Below are 22,050 nucleotides of genomic sequence, written 5' to 3' on the forward strand. Positions count from 1 at the left end.
GGACTGCAGCTAAGCCCCCGAGTGAAAGGCTGGCTTACCACTCGGTAGGATTTTTATAACTTAGGCGAGTGCTTGGACTGCAGCTAAGCCCCCGACTGAAAGGCTGGCTTACCACTCGGTAGGATTTTGATAACTTAGGCGAAACGGATTCGCAGCTAAGCCCCCGAGTGGAAGGCTGGCTTACCACTCGGTAGGATTTTTATAACTTAGGCGAGCACAGGGCTGCAGCTAAGCCTCCGAGTGGGAGTCTGGCTCGCCACTCGATAGGATTTTTACAAACTTAGGCGAAACGGATTCGCAGCTAAGTCACCCACTGAGGGGGAATTTTATTGGACAAAAATAAAAAGCGACAGAAATTATGGAGGGATTATGACACTATTATTTTGAGGTCCATGAGCTACAGAAGTATTTTATTGCAACTCATCCGAGTGATAAAACTTAAGTGTAAAATGGGCGGAGTAGCTCTGCGTTCCAAGCTCGGGGCTCGTCGATATTATGCTCGACGTTGTAAAGACGGTACGCCCCGTTGTGGAGAACCTTGGTGACGATGAAGGGGCCTTCCCAAGAAGGAGCAAGCTTGTGTGGTTTGTGCTGATCCACTCGGAGAACCAAATCTCCTTCCTGGAAGGCTCGACCTCTCACATTTCTGGCATGGAAACGACGCAAATCTTGTTGGTAAATGGTCGACCGGATCAAAGCCATCTCCCTTTCTCCCTCTAAAAGGTCGACTGCGTCTTGCCGCGCTTGTTCAGCCTCTGCTTCGTTGTAGATTTCAACTCGAGGAGCATTGTGGAGAAGATCACTCGGCAAGACTGCTTCAGCTCCGTAGACCAAGAAGAATGGAGTTCTTCCGGTCGACCGATTAGGTGTGGTCCGCAGTCCCCAGAGTACTGAGGGAAGTTCGTCGACCCAAGCTCCAGCCGCGTGTTTGAGATCACGCATCAGTCGAGGCTTCAATCCCTTAAGAATCAGTCCATTAGCTCGCTCTGCTTGTCCATTCGACTGCGGATGGGCGATTGAAGCGTAGTCGACCCGTGTGCCCTGGGAGTTGCAGAAAGCTCTGAATTCCTCTGAGTCAAAGTTCGACCCATTATCCGTAATGATGCTGTGTGGGACTCCATATCTGAATATTAGTTCCCTGATGAAGCTTACAGTAGTACCGGTGTCAAGGCTCTTGATTGGTTTAGCCTCGATCCACTTGGTGAACTTGTCGACTGCCACTAGTACATGCGTGAAGCCACTTCGTCCTGTTCTCAAAGGACCGACCATGTCCAATCCCCATACTGCGAAAGGCCAGACGAGTGGAATGGTCTTCAGAGCCGACGCAGGCTTGTGTGACATATTCGAGTAGAATTGACATCCCTCGCACTTATCCACTATCTCTTTTGCCATCTCATTCGCCTTTGGCCAGTAAAATCCGGCTCGGTATGCTTTGGCCACGATGGTCCGAGAGAACGCATGATGACCACAGGTCCCCGAGTGAATATCATTGAGGATGAGTCGACCTTCTTCTGGTGTTATGCACTTCTGACCAACTCCAGTCGCACTTTCTCTGTATAATTGTCCTTTGATTACGGTAAAGGCCTTAGATCGACGGACGATCTGCCGAGCCTCTTCCTCATCCTCCGGGAGCTCTCTCCTCAGGATATATGCGACATACGGAATCGTCCAGTCGGGAATGACCACCAAAACCTCCATAATCAAGTCGACCACCGCTGGGACTTCAACTTCAGTCGGATCTGTGGCACTCTTGGGCTGTGGAGTTTCTTCGGTGAAAGGATCTTCTTTGACTGACGGAGTGTGTATATGCTCCAAGAACACACCACTCGGAATGGCTTCTCTCTTGGAACCTATCTTTGCTAGATCATCAGCTGCTTGATTTTTTAGTCGGGGTATATGATGGAGCTCCAACCCCTCGAACTTCTTTTCCAGCTTTCTCACTGCACTGCAGTATCCAGTCATGGCTGGGCTTCTCACGTCCCACTCTTTCATCACCTGATTGACCACTAAATCCGAGTCGCCATAGACCATCAGGCGACGGACGCCGAGTGAAATGGCCATGCGCAACCCATATAAGAGGGCTTCATATTCTGCCTCATTGTTGGAGGAATCAAAGTGAATCTGGAGCACATATCTGAGCTTATCTCCTCTGGGGGAAACCAGGACAACCCCAGCACCGGAACCATTTAACATCTTAGAGCCATCAAAAAACATGGTCCAATGCTCCGAGTGAACTTCAGTCGGCTGCTGCTGTTCAATCCACTCGGCAAGGAAATCTGCTATTGCCTGGGACTTAATGGCTTTCTTTGCCTCAAACTTGATATCAAGGGGAAGAAGTTCAATCGCCCATTTGGCCACTCGACCAGTTGCATCTCTGTTGTGCAAAATCTCTGATAGTGGAGCGTCGCTGACGACTGTGATGGAATGATCAGAGAAATAATGAGCAACCTTCTTTGTGGTCATGTATATTCCATACACAAGCTTCTGATAATGAGGATATCTCTGCTTGGATGGAGTCAAGACTTCAGACAAATAATACACTGGGCGCTGAACTTTGAGAGCTTTTCCTTCTTCTTCCCGCTCGACCGTTAGCACAGTACTGACGACTTGTCCTGTGGCTGCGATATAGAGCAACAGAGGCTCTTTGCTGATTGGAGCAGCAAGCACCGGCTGGGTGGAGAGCAGAGCTTTTAGCTCGGCAAACGCTGCATCAGCTTCTGGAGTCCACTCGAACTTGTGTGTCTTCTTCATCAGTCGGTAAAGAGGTAATGCCTTTTCACCGAGTCGTGAGATGAATCGACTCAATGCGGCCAAGCATCCAGTAAGCTTCTGGACATCGTGCACTCGCACAGGGCGTTTCATTCAGAGAATAGTGCCAATCTTCTCTGGGTTAGCGTTGATTCCCCGTTCGGAAACGAGAAAACCGAGTAACTTGCCGCCAGGAACTCCAAATGTGCACTTTGATGGATTGAGCTTGATATCATACCTTCTGAGGTTGGCAAATGTTTCGGCGAGGTCAGCGAGCAGGTCGGAACCTTTTCGTGACTTGACAACAATATCATCCATATAAGCTTCCACATTCCGACTGATTTGAGTGAGTAGACACTTCTGAATCATTCGCATAAATGTGGCTCCGGCATTCTTGAGGCCGAATGGCATGGTGATATAGCAGAAGCACCCGAATGGAGTGATGAAAGCTGTTTTTACCTCGTCGGGCCCGTACAGACGGATCTGGTGGTACCCGGAGTAGGCATCTAAAAAAGATAACCTCTCACATCCCGCGGTCGAGTCAACAATTTGATCTATGCGAGGGAGAGGAAAATGATCTTTCGGGCAGGCCCGGTTGATGCGCTTGAAATCAATGCACATTCGGAGCGACTTGTCCTTCTTAGGAACCATGACGACATTAGCGAGCCACTCGGAGTGGTATATCTCTCGGATAAATCCTGCCGCCAACAGTCGAGCCACTTCTTCGCCAATGGCTTTTCTCTTCTGGACGGCGGACCGCCGAAGATGCTCTTTGACTGGTTTTGCAGATGAGTCAACTCTTAGGCGATGCTCAGCCAGTCCCCTGGGAACACCTGGCATGTCAGCGGGCTTCCATGCAAAAATGTCCCAGTTCTCACGGAGGAACTGGATGAGCGCTTCTTCCTATTTTGGGTCGAGTGTCGTGGAGATGCGGGTCGGAGCTGCTTCGGGGTCGGTCGGGTGAATGTGAACAGGCTTCGTCTCACCGGACGACTGGAATGCAGACTCTGTGGCGGGCTTCTTGGATCGCAGCAAGTCACTCGGATCTGCGATTTGCTTGTATTCTTCGAACTCGACCGCTGTCACCTGGGAATCGGCAATCTTGGAGCCCTTCTGAAAGCACTCTTCTGCCTTTTTCCTATCACCGGTGACAGTGATCACTCCTTTGGGACTGGGCATCTTCAATTTGAGGTATACGTAGCATGGTCGAGCCATGAACCGCGCGTAAGCTGGTCTCCCCAAAATGGCATGATATGCACTCTGAAAATCCACGACCTCAAACGTCAACTTTTCTTTGCGAAAATGCTTTGAATCGCCAAACACCACGTCCAAAGCTATCTGGCCGAGTGACTCGGCCTTCTTCCCTGGTATAACTCCATGGAAGCTCATGTTACTAATGCTCAGTCGGGACATCGGAATGCCCATACCTTTCAATGTGTCTGCATACAATAAGTTCAGCCCACTTCCACCATCCATCAGCACCTTTGTTAGTCGAGTGCCTTCGACAACTGGATCGACCACCAAAGCTTGCCTCCCAGGGGTGGCAATATGGGTCGGGTGATCAGATTGGTCGAATGTGATGGGTGTTTGAGACCACTTCAGATAATTTGCTTTTGCGGGGGCAACCATGTTCACCTCTCGGTTAATCACTTTCAGTCGACTTCTGCTTTCCACATCTGCAAAGATCATCAGAGTGGAGTTGATATGCGGATATCATTCCTCACTGTCCTCCTTGTCTTCGGCCTTGTCCGACTCCTTCTCCTTGTCCTTAGACTGTTTTCCCTGAAACTGCTGGATCAGGAGTCGACATTGGCGAGTGGTGTGCTTCGGGTAAATGATATTCCCCTCTTCGTCTTTCTTCGTGTGAATGTGACATGGCATATCCATCACGTCGTTCCCTTCTTTATCCTTTACCTTCTTGGGGTTCCAGGATCCTTTTGGTTTCCCCTTAAACTTTCCTTGAGTCACGGCCAGAGCCTCTCCAGGAGCTGCCGGTTCAGCCTTCTGCTTCTGTTTCCGACTGGTGTTTCCTTTTTCCGACTGACTCGGCTTGTGCTTGCCGCTTCGGAGTCGGTCTTCTTCTTCGCCGTTGGCATACTTGGTAGCAATCTCCATCATCCGACTCAAGGTCATGTCACCGGTTCGACCAAACTTCAAACTCAGCTCTCTGTTCTTGACACCATCTTTGAAGGCGCAGACTGCCTGATGATCAGACACATTCTCCACAGTGTGGTGCAAAGTGATCCACCTCTGAATATATTCTCTGAGAGTCTCATTAGCCTTCTGTACGCAGACTTGCAACTCTGTCAATCCAGCTGGTCGCTTGCAAGTTCCTTCAAACGTTCTGATGAACACTCGGGACAGATCTTCCCAAGTGTAAATGCTGCTAGGAGGTAATTGAGTCAACCATGCCCTGGCAGAACCTTCCAGCATGAGGGGCAAGTGCTTCATGGCCACTTCGTCGTTCCCACCACCAATCTGAACTGCCACTCGGTAGTCTTCAAGCCAAGTTTCAGGCTTTGACTCACCAGTGAACTTGCTGACTCCTGTTGCCAACCTGAAATTGGGAGGGATAACTGCGGCTCTGATAGCCCTGCTGAAACATTCAGGGCCAGAAACACGCACTCGACTGCTTGTGGGTACATCTCTGTCGAGTGCACCTCGATGGGCTCTGTTCCGGTCGACCACCCCTTGCACGATAATTGATCGCGCGTCGAAGCCTGGTTCTCTGGGGTCGACTGGAACCCTACGCCCTGTACTGTACTGACGCCTATCATCTGGCTGCCGAGGAGCATAAGACCCACCCCTCGAAGGGGAATAGGGCACTCGACGCCTATCATCTCGGTCGAGTCTGTCGCCATATTGATCTCGCCGATTCTCGCGCCCTTCACGCCGCGGAGGCGATCTGGGGCTGTGAGCCGACTGAACCGTATTCACAGTGACGGATCGACTGTGAATTCTGTTGCGCGACTGAGACACGGCTGAATTCTGATCTCCTGCTGCCCGGAGCAGATCCCTGATCTGCAGCAAACCTCTGCCAGCTTCCGACTGCGAAGGCTGGATGGACTCTGCTATACGGGTCGCAGCTGCTAAATTCTGAATTGGGGTTCGATATACCTGAGTTGGTGGGAAGAGTTGACGTCGACTGGTGTCGGGAACTCGTTGCCGCGCGCGCTCGTTGAGTGCTCGCTGAAGATTCTCCAGTCGAGTGCGCTCGGCCAAATTGGCCAGACGCGCCTCCTCCAAGGCACGAGCTTCGGGGGTTTCTCCTGCGATGGGAATACGCAGGGGGTCCTCGTTCCTGCGGCGAAGTTCCTCTCTTTGCAGTGAGTCGAGTGGCTCGGGCTGGTACTCTTCGTAGCCTCGTGTAGGGTCGCCGCCGTCACCTGCTCCACCACCACGGGCGAAGCCAGGGGGACTATGGGGCCCGTCGACCATCAAGATTTCCGCCGCTGGATCACTGCTACCGCACTCGGATGCAGTCTCTACGGAGCCAGTCGACTGATCGAACAAGCCGTAGAGAGGTTCGTCGGGCTCGATTGCCGCAACTTGGGTGGTGGCCGATTGGCGAGCCACCGCGTGCCTCACCCATCGCTGAAGCCTCGACCGGCCTGAGCGCTTGCGCTGGCGGGAGACCGGGAGGGTGGACGATAAAGGAGCCGACCGATACTGGGTCGACGGTTGCCGCAGCAAAACGCCACGGACACATGCGCGAAAATGCGTCGCACCGCGGACGGGGAGCGCATCCACGTCAAGTGGAGCCTCCTGGAGCCATGCAGAGTCGTCGGCGATGAAGGCGAGAGTGCCGAGACGGATCTCTTGACCCTCGACCAAAACTCCAGCAGACACCATGATGAAAGTACTCGGAAGAATCGCAACTTCTCCACAAAATCGCTAAAACACCTGCCCCACGGTGGGCGCCAACTGTCGTGGTTCTAAGCCTGACAGTAGAGTGGGGGGTAGGTATTGAGAGGCAAGGTCCTAGCTATGGAGAGGTTGTAAGCACAAGGGATGTACGAGTTCAGGCCCTTCTCGGAGGAAGTAACAGCCCTACGTCTCGGAGCCCGGAGGCGGTCGAGTGGATTATGAGTATATGAGTTACAAGGTGCCGAACCCTTCTGCCTGTGGAGGGGGGTGGCTTATATAGAGTGCGCCAGGACCCCAGCCAGCCCACGTAGGAGAGGGTTTAAGGTGAGTTAAGTCTGGGGCATTACTGGTAACGCCCCACATAAAGTGCCTTTACTATCATAAAGTCTACTTGATTACAGGCCGTTGCAGTGCAGAGTGCCTCCTGACCTTCTGGTGGTCGAGTGAGTCTTCGTGGTCGAGTCCTTCAAGTCAGTCGAGTGTGTCTCTCGTTGGTCGACTGGAAGGCGACTTCTTCTAAGGGTGTCCTTGGGTAAGGTACTTAGATCAGGTCCATGACCCTACCCTAGGTACATAACCCCATCACCGCCACCTTCTCCTTGGTCAAAGGCAGCCAAGGATGTTCGACTACGGCACTGCTTCGGCTAGAGGTCTTCCACCTTGGTATGGTCAGAAAGGTCCATTAGGCGAGTCCCCCTCCTCTGCTCTCCTCGGCAGGCTGGTGATCATCAAGCACACGGACGCCCATGCACAACTTTTAAATTCTCTCCACACACGATGACGTCCCCTAACTGATGTCCATGGCCACAGCTAGCAGGGCGGAGTGTGGAGCAGGATCACTCTCCTACCACATGTTGCAACACCCACCATCTACAATGAGAATGCTTCGCAGATTGTCGATGTTTGATTTTCTATCCCTGTTTATTTTTGTGTAGTTTCTGCTTTGCGAGAAGTTCACATATTTTGTTGCAGGAGGTCTGCTAGTTGCCTCGTGATGGTTCATTTTTTGCCAAGCCAATTTGCTAGTTCACCTCCAAGGCTCCACCCCCATCCCGCGGCAGTTGACACGTGGACAGTTAGTTCTCAACCCTGTCGTCATATCATTAGCGACATTCCACACATTTGGAAATAAAAACATTCGTCAAAGAGTTGCAAAAATTAGTGATACAGATGAGAAGTTAATTTCTCAGCTTGTGGGAAGCTTGTCGTTTGTCGAGAAGTTCACTTCCTCACACAAGGAGTACTTATGAATCGGGAAGTTCTGTTCATTCGTTCGGGAAGTTCACAAAAATGTTGGGAAAAATATTTTTTGTTCGGCAATTCACGTTGTTCGTGCTGAAGTTGGCCTTATACTATGTGAGAAGTTAGATAACTTTCGGCAATCTAGTTATTCATAGGGACAGTTCACATGTTCATTGGGGGTTCACCCAAAAATAACACTCGAATCTAACCATTTTTTAAACTTCTCTTAAATCGCAAGGAATTTGAATGAAGTGTTCCATACAAAAAGAAAAGTTACATCTAGTAAATATCTTTCCAACGGTATTTTGTTTGCATCATTTCGATAAGTGGTTTGAACATTTTGATAAAAATGCGCTCCATGTCATTTGATATGAATTGCACAATTTTTAGAACTGCTCTTGAACCTTAAATTTTGAAAAATATGCTGCATGAAAAAGTTGCGCCTAATCAATATCTTTCTAACGGTATTCACTTGCATAATTCCAAAATATGGTTTGAAAATTTCTTGTTAAACAGAAACAAAGGGCTGGTTGTACAACAACCAGTTGTATATAGATGTAATGGTTTGTGGGAATGACATAAATGATATAACGTTGGGAATAAATCGATTAGGCGCAATTTTCATGTAGAATGTTTTTTCAAATTCGTTACGGCCTAATAGCAGTTTGAAAACTGTGTCACGCCACTAAACTGTGTGCCTCACATCGCTATTGTTGCCTCCCTTTGCGCCATGCAGGTTCCGCTCCGCATATGGATGAGGTGAGATGGATGATGGCATATGCTGGTTCGGTGGGTTTCTAGTTGTAGAGTATGTCTAAAGAATGGTTGTAGAATATATCCAGCCCATATATATATAATAGTTACGGTAACGATTCTTAGTAATTTAAGACATAAATACCCACTATATATAGCAGTATATATGTTTTAGATAATAATACGCCAATTGTTAGTAATTCAAAACATAGTAACGATCGAAGTGAATGGACCGTCACCAACCCAGATCCTATTATAAGATTGAAGGTGTGATTCTGCTGAAAATACTTACAGTGTGATTCTGCTGAAAACAGGGGTGAATTTTCCATCCATATTTAAAATCCTGTTCTCTTCAATCTTGTTCTTTTCACCATGCTTGAGCCATCCATTTAAGGTACCATCAAAAGAGCTGGTGGATATTATAAGACGATAATCTGGGTGCAACTTGTAGATATTCTGCAACACCACCACATTTGGGTGCCTCCAGGTGCTCATCAGTCGGAGCGAAGAAAGAACTTTGTGTTTGTCTTTAGCATCATACCACTTCAAGAGGCAATCAGTGGTGAAACTCCCTACAGTGTAGGTTCCTCTGAAGAAGGCAGTAGGCACCTCATGAAAATCAGAAAGGAAGTCTTTTTTCTTCCCTAGCTTAATGGCCTTGACAGAGCAGCTGCGGTTTGTGTTGTCATAAGAAAAATACCGCGAGTAGAGTGGAAGGTCCGGTTTGTTCAACCTGGATTCGAAATGTTTGTAGTGAGGTATGAGATTGTATTTTTAAACTAATAGGAATATACAGGAAACATTGTATTTTTAAACTAATAGGAATATACAGGAATCTGCATGAGAAATATCTAGTGTTTAGATGATATCATGCTACGAACTCAGAATTTGACAACAAAGGAGATATGATAAAAAAAAATTGCATCATGCTTCAGCCGATAAAAAGAAGTGGGAGTTCAACATATATTTCATAGAAACATGTAAAAAATGCGTACATGACTGACACTTGAATCCTTGTGCATTTACAAGGACAATGAGAAAAAAAACATTACCCAATGAGAAACGTCGTGGGTGGACTGTCCAACAGAGAAACACGATAATTATCAGCCAATTCATCATTTGTCTGAGTGTTTATATGTCTTTGCCTCTTGAAAGGAAGTTCCGTATCGTGTTCGACACGTCGCTTTAGCTCTCCAACATCGGCATCAGATTGTACCACCACATCATAATCATTGCCACACCACTTCACTTGAACAGTAGTTGTCTTGACGGGCACATGCTCTTCCAGCATATCTGTATCAGTGGATGATGCCATGTCTGCAATGTGTAGAGTAGAATATAAAGGTAGCATATCAGAGGATGTGTGTGTGTGTGTCTTTAATGCTGATTTGCATGCCAACATCCCTAAAAATAAATAGACATGGAGAGATGGGCGTGTGTGTGTTTAATGCGGAACGCGCATGCCAACAAAGGAAAATGAAGTGTTACTAGTACTAGTACTCCTACCACTGCTAGTAGTAAATGTGAAACCACACTGCCCATTCACAGTCAGCTTACTGTGCCCTCCAATTAATTCAAGCATTGAATAATCTGAAGCAACAACAAGTTTTCGCATGTTCCTCCCCATTAGTCAGGCTTCGTAACTAGTAGTTGAAAAGGTACTCCGGTACAGCAAGTGAAGCACAAACACAAACATAGGCTAAACAAGTTTTGTCTTTTGAGATCTGTAGCAAAATTGGCTTCAGAGTTCACAAATCGCAAGCCCCAAATCACATGCATTCCCGGTAAATTAGCAAGCCGGACATCGAATAGGACCACGCCAACCTCCAGGCAGGGATTATTATACCTGAGAATTGCCGAAAGTCGGTGGCCTAGCTGCCGTCGTCCTCACCGGTCCCGCCCCGTCACCTAGCTAGGGTTACACACAAAGTGAAGCGAATGGAAGATCCAGCAAGTGTAGAGGAGGAGCAAAGGCCGCGATGCCCTACCTCGATGTTCCAGCGACTGCCGCCGCCGCCGCTGCCGACGACGACGCCGCCGACGACGAACTTGGGAGCCGGTCTGTTCCTGATAGGCTGCGTATGCTGCTCCAAATCAGTGGAGGAGTGATGATCGGCACGTGCAGACCGGGTGAGAGAGTAGGGGCAGCTTACCCGGAGGCGCCAGGGACCAATGCCGCCTCCGCCGCCGCCGCCGCCGCCGAGATTCCGGGAGCCCTCTTCGCTCCGTAGTCTGAACGGTGGTGAGCGAGGTGTGGCTGTGTGCTCGTGGATTTTGTTTGGTCCTTGGCGTTGGGGGGAGCCCAGCCCGGCCCACCGCTGTCGGGGCTCCATGCACACGTCCCCCCTCAATCGACGGTGTGGATCGCGTGTCTTGCGTTTGTTCGCTCGCTTCTTGTTGTTTTTTCATTCTTTCTGTTGTGGGTTCTGTGTCTCGGTTTTCTGTTTGGTTCTTCTCTTTTTATTTATTTATAATTATTTTATTACTTTTATTTTTCGGTTTTCTTTTCTTTTTTCTTTTTATTTTTCAGGTTTATTTTTCCTTTTTTTTGCTTTTCCCCTTCTTGTAGATTTATATACTGTAATCATTCTTTTCAATATTCCTTCCATCACATAAACCAATTACAAGTATATCAGTTATGATAACATATTATACATATATCGGTTGTAACAACATCTTGTATTATGTAACGGAGGGATATAATATAACATGAAAATTTTCCCCTAAAAACAAATATAATATGAACATGTTTTTATAAATAGTGAACTTTTTTAGTGTATGAAGATTTTTTTTAATATATGATGAAAACTTTTCAATGCAAAAATTTTCCCCTAATGCAGGATGAACTATTTTTAATATACATGAACATTTTTGTGTGTATTTTTTTAATGGAGAGAGTATCACATGCAAAGAAGTTTTGGTGCAAACTGATGAAAACCACATGGAAACGATGTCTTGAAGTTTCAGACAAACCTCAAGAAAACTACAGAATTTGAGAGTATGGTGTTCTATTGCCATGCGAAATTCCCAAATTCAGAAAAGTTATCATTTATGATATACGAAAAAAGTAAAATCAGCATTGAACTGTGTGGAACAATAAACATCGCTAGTCATTGTTGAATTTGTTCTTTCCATAGCTTGTAAATGGTAATGTGTTTTAACTTGTAATTTCGTATGGCAATGAAACATCACCCTCTTAACATCGAGTATATTTTTAGATTTTTTTTAACTTACAAACATGGGTTCGACGAAGTTCTCTGAAACTTGATTTTCATGTGATATTCTCTCTATTTTAATGTACGGCGACCTTTAAAAAAATCAGTGTATATTAAAAGTATGTTCTGAAGGAAATATGCCCTAGAGGCAATAATAAAGTTATTATTTATTTCCTTATTTCATCATAAATGTTTATTATTCATGCTAGAATTGTATTAACTGGAAACTTAGTACATGTGTTACATAGACAAACAGAGTGTCACTAGTATGCCTCTACTTGACTAGCTCGTTGAATCAAAGATGGTTAAGTTTTCTAGCCATAGACATGAGTTGTCATTCGATTAACGGGATCACATCATTAGAGAATGATGTGATTGACTTGACCCATTCTGTTAGCTTAGCACTTGATCGTTTAGTATATTGCTATTGCTTTTTTCATGACTTATACATGTCTCTATGACTATGAGATTATGCAACTCCCAAATAGCGGAGGAACACTTTGTGTGCTACCAAACGTTACAACGTAACTGGGTGATTATAAAGGTGCTAGAGGTGTCTCCGATGGTGTTCGTGGAGTTGGCATAGATCAAGAATAGGATTTGTCATTCCGATTGTCGGAGAGGTATCTCTGGGCCCTCTCGGTAATGCACATCACTATAAGCCTTGCAAGCAATGTGACTTGAAAGTGCAATCTTGCTCTTAAAGATTATTTTTGATATTGATGACAAATTTACATATAGGAGACTAACCGTGTTTGCTACGTATATACACAGGTTGTTAGTTCTCTGTTTTCTTCTAATGTGCATCATGATCACATCATATGAGATATTACTCAAGCAAATTATCAATGAGGAAAGGAGCAAACAAAGATGAAGCATTGTGCTCTTTTATATTTCTTGAGTAATAGGAATCCCGCACTATTAAGAGGGGATCCGAGGTATAGGTTCAAGGCTTGCTCATATTTTGTATCACAAGAACTTTTTCTCGAAGGACCAAAAATCCCTAGCAAAACCCCTTAGCCAAAACCTACTACTGTCTCTCTACACAAGTACCTTGCCGGATCATCCGGACGGGGTCCCAGATCATCCGAGCTAAGCCCGGATCGTCCGGACCTTACTCCGGATCATCCAGGGTAATGTACGCCCTCCATCATAGAACCATGGTGACTGAAGCCGGATCGTCCGGATCCTGTCCCGGATCATCCGGGTTGTGCCCGGATCATCCGGATCCTATCCCAGATCATCCGGGTAATCTTGCCCCTATTTTCACAGAACCTTAGTGGATGTAGCCGGATCATCCGGCCAGTCATCCGGATCATCCGGGCTCCTCGCAGCTCTTCTACTGTCACTTACATCCGGGCCTTCAGCTAGATCATCCGGGCCTTTAGCCAGATATCCGGATGGTCTTCCGGATCATCCGGGCAGGTCAATCTCTGTCTAAACGGCTCTAATTCTCTTGTGGTATAAATAGTCCCTTACCTCTTCGAGATAAGGTTGAACACTTCACTCAAACACACCTCAAGAACACCACTGCTCCCTCTCCCTTGCTCACACATTAAATCTTAGATCCCGGTTTGATTCTTGTGAGTTTCGAAGAGTTGTTCCAATCAAAAGAAAGATATTTCCCCTCTCCTTCTTGTGACCGAAGCAAATCGTGAGTTGAGCAAGTTTTGAGCTTTTCCCTTTGGATCTTGTTACTCTTGGAGGTTGGAGACTCCTAGGCGGTAGGAGTCTTTCGGAGAGGAATCGACCTTTGTGATTAACCCGGATAAGTTTGTGAGGGTTTGGAGACCACCCCAAGGTCTACCACTAGTGGTTGAGAAACGCCTCCGTGGTGTTGTCTCAAAGGGAGAATAGGGTGAGCCTTCGTGGCGTTGGTGTGCCTTCGTGGTAACATCCACCTCTCTAATGGCGACGTAGCTTCCCTCCAAGGAAGTGAACATCGGCATACATCCTCGTCTCCCGGAGTTGCGGTTATTCCTAACCCTAACTCTCTACTTGTGGTTACTTGTCTCTTGCAGTTACTTATATCATATTGTGTTTGCTTACTTACATACTTGTGTTACTTGCATAGCACTTAGTACCACACTTGCAATTGTTAGGCCCACTTTCATATTCCGCATTATTGCCTAAAATTGCTAAGCCATAAATAAAATTTTGTAATTGTACCTATTCACCCCCCTCTAGGTCCATCTCGATCCTTTCAATTGGTATCAGAGCCTCATGCTCTATTCTTGTGGCTTAACCGCCCTAGAGCGAGATGAACCCTGATGGGACTCCCCTTGTTGTAGATCCGAAGGATGAAGGCGAGGCTTCTTCTGAAGTCAAGGCCTTTACTTATGAGGATCTGGAATGGGCCCTTTCTAAGCAAAATGAGGAGCATGATGCTTCTCTTGAGGCCTTGGTCCAAATGAGGATAGCCATGTTGTCCACGGTGCTTGCACCACTTTCGGGTGGTGCGGCTCCGAGGCCAACTGTGCCTACTCCATCACTTGGTCAACAACCTCCTAGCAATGAACACTCCAGTGTTCCTTGGCTTTATGCAAGACCCCAAGTTGAGAAACCAAAATATAACCCTCAAGGCAAACCTCCTTTACTTGATGCCGCTTCTGATTTTGCCTTGTGGAGAGTTGCTATGCAGGATCATCTTCGATATGGAAATGATGAGATGCTGGAGATCTTGGAGTATGGTTACCATGTGGTTGATCCAAAGAATCCTACACCAAGAGAAATTTATGACAAGAATCTCAGTGACACTGCAACCATGTGTATAAGGAGAGGTATGGTTGAAAAGCAAAGGAGACCTTTCATACACATCACAAGTGCCAAGGAACTATGGGAAAGTATTATAAGATCCAAGACCGGTACCTCCACCCTCCAGAGTGCTCAATATGAAATTGCCAAGGGGCAATTGCAAAACTTTTGTATGGAGAAAGGTGAAACTCCCAATCAACTCCTTGAGCGTCTCATGACTCTCACCGCAGATACTGAGTCATGTGAGTGTGATAAGACACAAGATGGATTCAACATGACTAAGCGATTCCTTGTGGACAAGTTGCTCCATGCTCTTGCTCCATATCACCATCAAATGGTATGGGACATAAGACAACACCATGCCTTCAAGGAAATGACTACAGATGACATCATATCCACTTTCCAACTATTTGAAGAGTCAAAGGCAAATGCTACAAAACATCTTGCCATGCATGGTACTCCATCGTCAAAGATCAATCTTGCATTGAAGGCTAAGCATGTATGTGAAGATGAGCAAAGTGAAGAAGAAGATGATGATGATGAAGAAGAAGATGGTGATGAGGTTGAATCCGATGAGGGCCCTTCATATGAAGACATGGCTCTCTTTGTCAAGAAGTTTAGCGCGGGAAAATTCAAGGGAAGATTTCAAAAGAAGAAAGTAAGAAAATGCTACAACTGTGAAGAAACCAACCACTTCTCCAACGAGTGCCCTTATGAGAAGAGAGAAGACAAACCAAGGTTTCCCAAGACCTTTTCCAAGAAGAAGTTGCCAAATCTTTGAACTCCAAGCTCAAGAAGAGAGATGGGAAAGCAATGGTTGCTCAAGAAGAATCCGATTCGGATGATGTTAGTGGTGTTGCCGGAGTTGCTCAAGATTCTCAAAACACATTGAGGCTAGTCAACAAAAGTGGTGATGTTGTCACCTACAACTACATGAAGGACTACAAGGGCAACGCTCACAAGTGCCTCATGGCGAAGGCCGTGGTAGAAGATGGAGAGGACCAACACTCTCCTGACAAGGTCAAGGTAACCCCACGATCAAACCCTCCTCTTTTCACTCCCCCTACTCCTAGTGATGAGTATCTTGATGCGGAGGATAGTTATGAGGATGGTGATATAAATGATCCTATGCTTGCTAAACTAAATAAGTTCATGTACTCCCTTAAAGGAAAGAAGCTCACTATGTTTCGTATGCTTATGGAGATGGTGAGTAAGCACACCATCTCCATTAAGGAACTCGAAACCCTCGTCACCGAGGAAAAGGAAACATATGAAATCCTTGAGCGGAAAGTCCAATATGAGGAAGCACGAAATGATGAACTATGCTTAAAAATTGGTGCAAACATTGATGTTCACACTAAAGATCTTGCCTCCTTGAAAAAGGCTATTGACTCGTGTGAAGAGTTGATGAATGATAAAAGTAAGCTTTGAGAAGTCAAATGCTTCTCTCTCTAAGGATTGTGAGATCCTATCCGTGTCCCTCAAGACCAAGGAAGAAGAGCTCACCTTTCTTACAAAGAGTTTTGAGACACTCAAGCTTACTTATCTTGAAACTCTAGCCAAGGCTTACTCTTCTCCTATTATCAATGTTGATGCTTGTACTACTAACTCTAGTAGTGATCTAGCATCTATTCTTGAGGAGAATCGCTTTCTCAAAGCTCAAATCGAGAAAGGGCTCATGACGGGCAAAAGAACCTTAATGAGGTATTGAGCCAACACAATGAGGTGTTTGCCAAAGAGGGACTCGGGTTTGACCCGAGCACAAACAAGAAGAAGACATCCTCTCAAAAGTGCACCACCCCTCTAAAAGAAACTTTTGTACGAGAAGGGCACAAGGAGAAAGTTAAGGTTGTTAGTGGGAAGGCCACAAGGGGCATTCCCACTCTCAACAAGCCAAAAGAGTTCACGCCTCCATCCTATGTTCTTCGTAAGACTAAGGATGGAGAAGTTTATGAAAATTTTGTTGGTCCTCGAAATGCATTTCGGTTTTATGCTATTTGGGTCCCTAAGACCCTTGTGACTAACTTGAGAGGTCCCATTGCAAAATGGGTGCCTCTAACCAAGTAATAATTGTGTGTAGGTTGCCTTCTCCGGTGGAGTAAAATGGGTGATTGATAGTGGATGTACAAATCATACGACCGGAGATAGCAAATTGCTCTACGATTTCTTGGAAGCTATTCAACCATTTATGAGCATTATGTTTGGTGGAGGATCAAAAGGACAGGTACTCGGTTTGGGTAAGGTGGCTATCACAAATGACATGTCTCTTGCAAATGTCATGCTTGTCCAATCCCTTAAATATCATTTGCTTTCTGTTCGCCAATTGGCTTCTGTTGGTTATGATACACTATTTGGACTAACGGATGTGAAAGTCTTTAAGAGAGATACTCTCGAAGTGGCCTTTGTTGGAGAGTTGGATGGCAACCTTTACACGGTTGATTTCTCGAAAGAGAGCACATTCCATGCAACTTGTCTAATGGCCAAGGCCGACAAGGGGTGGCTATGGCATCGTCGGCTAGCCTATGTCGGCATGAGAAATCTTCAAGATCTTTTAAAGGGAAATCACATCCTTGGACTAACAAATGTCTCTTTTGAGAAAGATCGTGTGTATAGTGCATGCATAGCCGGGAAGCAACATCAATCAAAGCACCCACCCAAGAATATTGTGTCTACTTCAAGGCCTTTGGAGCTCCTTCATGTGGATCTTTTTGTGCCTCCTTCATGGGATAGTCTTGGTGGGAAAAAGTATGGACTTATGGATGATTACTCAAGATACACATGGGTGTTTTTCCTCAAGTCCAAAGACGAGACAAAGATCACCTTCATTGATCTTGCCAAGCAAGCACAACACAAGTTTGACAAAGAAATCATGGCAACATGAAGTGATAATGGTTCCGAGTTCAAGAATTACACCTTGGAAGGATTTTTTAGTGATGAAGGGATTGAACATCAATATTCTGCACCATACACCCCTCAACAAAATGGTGTTGCAGAAAGGAAGAATCGTACACTTATGGAGATGGCAAGGTCCATGTTGGATGAATACAAGTCTCCACACAGTTTTTGGGCCGAGGCTGTCAACACCGCATGTCATGCATCGAATCGACTCTTCCTCCACAAAATATTGGAAAAGACTCCATATGAGATCCTAACCGGGAACAAGCCAAATGTCAAGTACTTTCGTGTATTTGGGTGTAAATGTTTCATCCTCAACAAAAAGGAACGGTTAGGAAAATTTCAATCCAAAACAACTGAGGGTATATTTGTTGGCTATGGATCAAACTCTCACGCCTATAGAGTCTACAACAAATCCAATGGATGTGTTGTAGAAACTTGTGACGTGGTGTTTGATGAGTTTAATGGCTCCCATGGGGAGCAAGTTGATCTAAGTGATGTAGGTGAAGAAGATTCGTCTCAAGATATCTTGACCATGGGTGTTGGTGCACTTCTTCCAATGGAACACGAACCTCATGATGATGAAGAAGAAGATGGAAGCCTCAAACATCATCAAACAACTTCAACACCCATACCATCACAAGCCCCTATTACTCAACCAATGCCCATAGTCCAAGTACAAGATGATGATCAAGTTCCTCTTCATGATAATCATCAAGAACAAGATCATCCTCAAGGGCAAGTATAAGAAGGTGAAATCATTGACAATGAACCTCAACAAATGCAAGAAGAAGAAGAAGATTTTCCACCACACATTAGTGATCCATATGTTGAGGACGTGGATGATGGACATGAAGTTGAACCTCGCGAAACCTTAACCTCCATCATGCCTCGAGTGGCCGGTCGTGTTGATGTTGATAAGATCCTCACCGGCATATCGGAAGGTAGAGTCACTCATAAACAATTAACAAACTTTTGTGCTCACTTCTCTTTTGTTTCTAGTGTTGAGCCTCTCAAGGTACAAGATGCGTTGATAGACAACGATTGGCTCATTGCTATGCAAGAAGAGTTGAATAGTTTTGAGCGCAATCAAGTGTGGTCATTAGTCAAGAGGCCAACTAAGGAACACAACGTCATTGGAACAAAGTGGATTTTCAAGAACAAGCAAGATGAGAATGGTGTAATCATCCGCAACAAGGCAAGGTTAGTGGCACAAGGGTACTCACAAGTTGAAGGTTTGGACTTTGGTGAGACCTTTGCCCCCGTTGCCCGTCTTGAATCCATTCGCATCTTACTTGCTTATGCTGCTTTCAATGGCTTTACATTACATCAAATGGATGTGAAGAGTGCTTTCCTTAACGACCCTCTACAAGAAGAAGTATATGTATGACAACCACCTGGGTTCGTTGACCCTGATCACAAAGACTATGTGTATAAACTTCATAAGGCTTTGTATGGCCTCAAACAAGCACCTCGTGCTTGGTATGATCATCTTAAGAAGTTTTTACACGATTATGGCTTTGTGAGAGGGGTGATCGATCCCACTCTTTTTACTAAGAGGGACAAAGGTGATTTGATCTTATGCCAAATCTATGTAGATGATATAATTTTTGGTTCTCCTAACATTCATTTATGCAAGAAGTTTGCGGCATCAATGACCAAGAATTTTGAAATGTCACTCAATACGGATTTGAAGTTCTTCCTCGGATTTCAAATTCAACAACTTCAAGAAGGAATTTTCTTGTCTCGAGCAAAATACCTCAAGGATATCCTAGCAAAATTTGGCATGACTGATGCCAGCCCATGTAAGACACCCATGCCAACCAAAATTGTACTCACTGAAGACTCAAACGGTATCCCCTTTGACCCATCTAAATACCGCTCTATGATTGGTTCATTGCTTTATCTTTGTGCATCTAGACCAAACATCATGTTTAGTGTATGCATGTGTGCTAGATTTCAAGCTTCCCCTAGGGAAAGCCATCATAAGGCGGTTAAGCATATTCTTAGATACCTTTGTTCACACCCCAAAGTTGGGTCTATGGTACCCCAAGGATGCTAAGTTTGATCTCATTGGGTACACGGATGCGGATTGGGCTGGAGACAAAGTGGATCGTAAGTCCACCTCCGGTGCATGTCAATTTCTTGGACGCTCCTTGGTAAGTTGGTCCTCGAAGAAGCAAAATTGGGTTGCCCTCTCCACCGCCGAAGCCGAATATATTGCAACCGCCAGTTGTGCAACTCAGTTACTATGGATGAGGCAAACTTTGAAGGATTACGGTATCACCTATAGACATGTGCCTCTTCTATGTGATAATGAAAGTGCCATTAATATTGCCGAGAACCCCAAAGATCATACCCGCACCAAGCACATATTGACATTAGGTACCACTTCTTGAGATATCATGTGGAGAAGGGTGATATTGACATTGCTCATGTTGGCACAGATATGCAACTTGCAGATATTTTCACCAAGCCATTGGATGAAGCAAGGTTTTGTCAACTTAGGCGTGAACTTGGTATCTTGGAGCTTGACAACATTATGTGAAATCTAGTACTCATTCATGCATGAACATCCTGTCTTGTCTTGATGTAGGCATATATTTAGGGGGAGAACTTCAATCCATGAATCTTCTCTTTCCTATGTAATGCGTAAATAAAACCAACACTCTCAAAGTCACTATGACATGTTTTTGTGTCCATAGTACTTTAACATGATGGAGTAGTAATCTTGAGTCTAACGGTCAAATCTTTGGTATCCCAAGTTATGTATACTCAAACATGGTGGCTTAGGCTAAAACTCTTCTCAGTTGTTCATTTGAGTTTGTGTTTTGTGTTGAATACTATGTTGATTAGGCTACTACTGATTCGTACACTTATATATCTATACTCATATATATATATATATAAACATCATCACATCATCACCATTTCAAGATATCAGCACTCTGGCTGGCCAGATCATCCGGATATCCATCCGGACGTCCGGGTAATTCCCCTTGCTGTAACCGTATGCCCGGACATCCGGGCTCCTTTCCGGTCATCCGGATCTATCCGGATCATCCGGGGCTACGCCCGGACATCCAGGTGGGTCTTCGCCCTAAGCAGTTAATCTTCGGGTCGTGGAGGAGCAGAGGGTTATTCCTCTGTTCTCCCCCCATCAAACCCCATCCACTCGCCCTCGCCGCCGGCAGCTCGTGGGCTGCCCCGCCGGACCGACCGGCCATTTGGCCGGATCTCGCCGCCTCGCCTTGCCATCGCCTTGATCCACCCCCTCCTCGCCCCGTTTTCCCCGGGGCCGATTGGTTCTTCAGTATAGTGCCCCTTTGTCCCCAAAATAGCCATGGTCGTAGAACATGGACGCGGCGGCCTGCGCTTCAAGTCAACGACCACGGGTCCCTCTAGTGGTACCTCACTTGCTCCTCTCTCTTCTATCTCCGTTTTTCCCTATCAAGGTTCGATCATATATTCAGTCGGCTCTGGTTCTGTTATGCATGTGCGCAGCCGGGCGTCGTCATGCATCGACGGACTCCGAGGAAGACGCTCGTCCCCTCAAGAAGGCGCCGGGTCGTGCACGTCCGTCCTATGCCGGGCTAGACGACCCTGACTACGAGGCTGAACTCCACGATGAGGAGCTCGTGCCTGTTCGTTCCACGACTAAGTCCAAGAGGAAACAAGCAGTCGGTGGCTCAAGCTCCAAGTCTGCGGCACCGTCTGGCCTCGTCTTGTCCATGGCCAATCCCACCAACCGTGGCCGTCGTGTTGTCAACTATCAGTCCATGGACCCCTCTGAGTATGCTACTTTACAGAGTGATGTCAATCAATTTGCCGGCCCGGCCAATGCAACCGATCCTCGTTTTCGCACCTTGGTTCAACAAGACATCTATCAATCAATCATTGCTCATCTAGGTTTTTCTCCTCAGCATTATGTGAACTTGGATTACATTGAGAAGAATCCAACCAAGTTTGAAGGTGTGTTGGAGAATATTGATGGCATGGAACTGCTTCATGCTATGTCTCTTCACTGTGGTTGGAATGAGGCTGCCATTCGGCAATTCTATGCCACGTGTTTCTTAACTTCTTCCATCCGAATCGCTCTATCACTTGGATGACTCACCACTCTTAGTTTACCGTCTCCTTTGAGGCTTTTGCTGCTGCCTTAGGCATGCCCGGATCTGAGGCCTCTCTTTTCCGGATCCATGAGGTGAACCCCAAGTTTGAGGCCATGCCCATCAGTGCATGTGCTTGCCTAGCCATGCCTACCTCTCAGCTCTCCACGGTGCAGCAAAGCAAGGAGCTTAATGATATCTCCATCTTCCGTCTCAAATACAGGTGGTTGTTTCAGTGTATCCTCAACTCCATTGCTCCCAAGAAAGGGGATCGTGGGATGGTTCGGGCCTATAGCATTGACTTGATGTACTACTCGAGGAAGGCTCCCAACCGTCCCATACATGGAAGATTTCCTATGGCATGAAATTCGCATGGCTAGTGGTCTGAAGGTTCGTACACTTCCTCATGCCCCCTTCATTCAGAGACTCATCAACTCGGTTTATCCGTGTTCCATTGTCAAGACTTC

At 46.1% G+C, this 22,050-nt stretch overlaps 1 protein-coding gene across 2 annotated transcripts in view; it reads right to left on the reverse strand.

The window, feature by feature from the left end:
• The window catches only part of LOC119298945, a 19,681-nt gene extending 9,159 nt beyond the window's left edge, over positions 1 to 10,522 (reverse strand). For both annotated transcript variants that reach the window (XM_037576256.1, XM_037576255.1), the window contains exons 1-3: positions 10,457 to 10,522; positions 9,663 to 9,927; positions 8,903 to 9,343 (exon numbers count right to left, since the gene is read on the reverse strand). In XM_037576256.1, coding sequence (XP_037432153.1) covers positions 8,903 to 9,343; positions 9,663 to 9,925 — 704 coding nt within the window. In that variant the 5' untranslated portion in view covers positions 9,926 to 9,927; positions 10,457 to 10,522. The remainder of the gene's footprint in view (positions 1 to 8,902; positions 9,344 to 9,662; positions 9,928 to 10,456) is intronic.
• Positions 10,523 to 22,050: the final 11,528 nt, after the last annotated feature.

This window comes from Triticum dicoccoides, chromosome 5A, assembly GCF_002162155.2.
Source record: "Triticum dicoccoides isolate Atlit2015 ecotype Zavitan chromosome 5A, WEW_v2.0, whole genome shotgun sequence".
NCBI lineage: Eukaryota > Viridiplantae > Streptophyta > Magnoliopsida > Poales > Poaceae > Triticum > Triticum dicoccoides.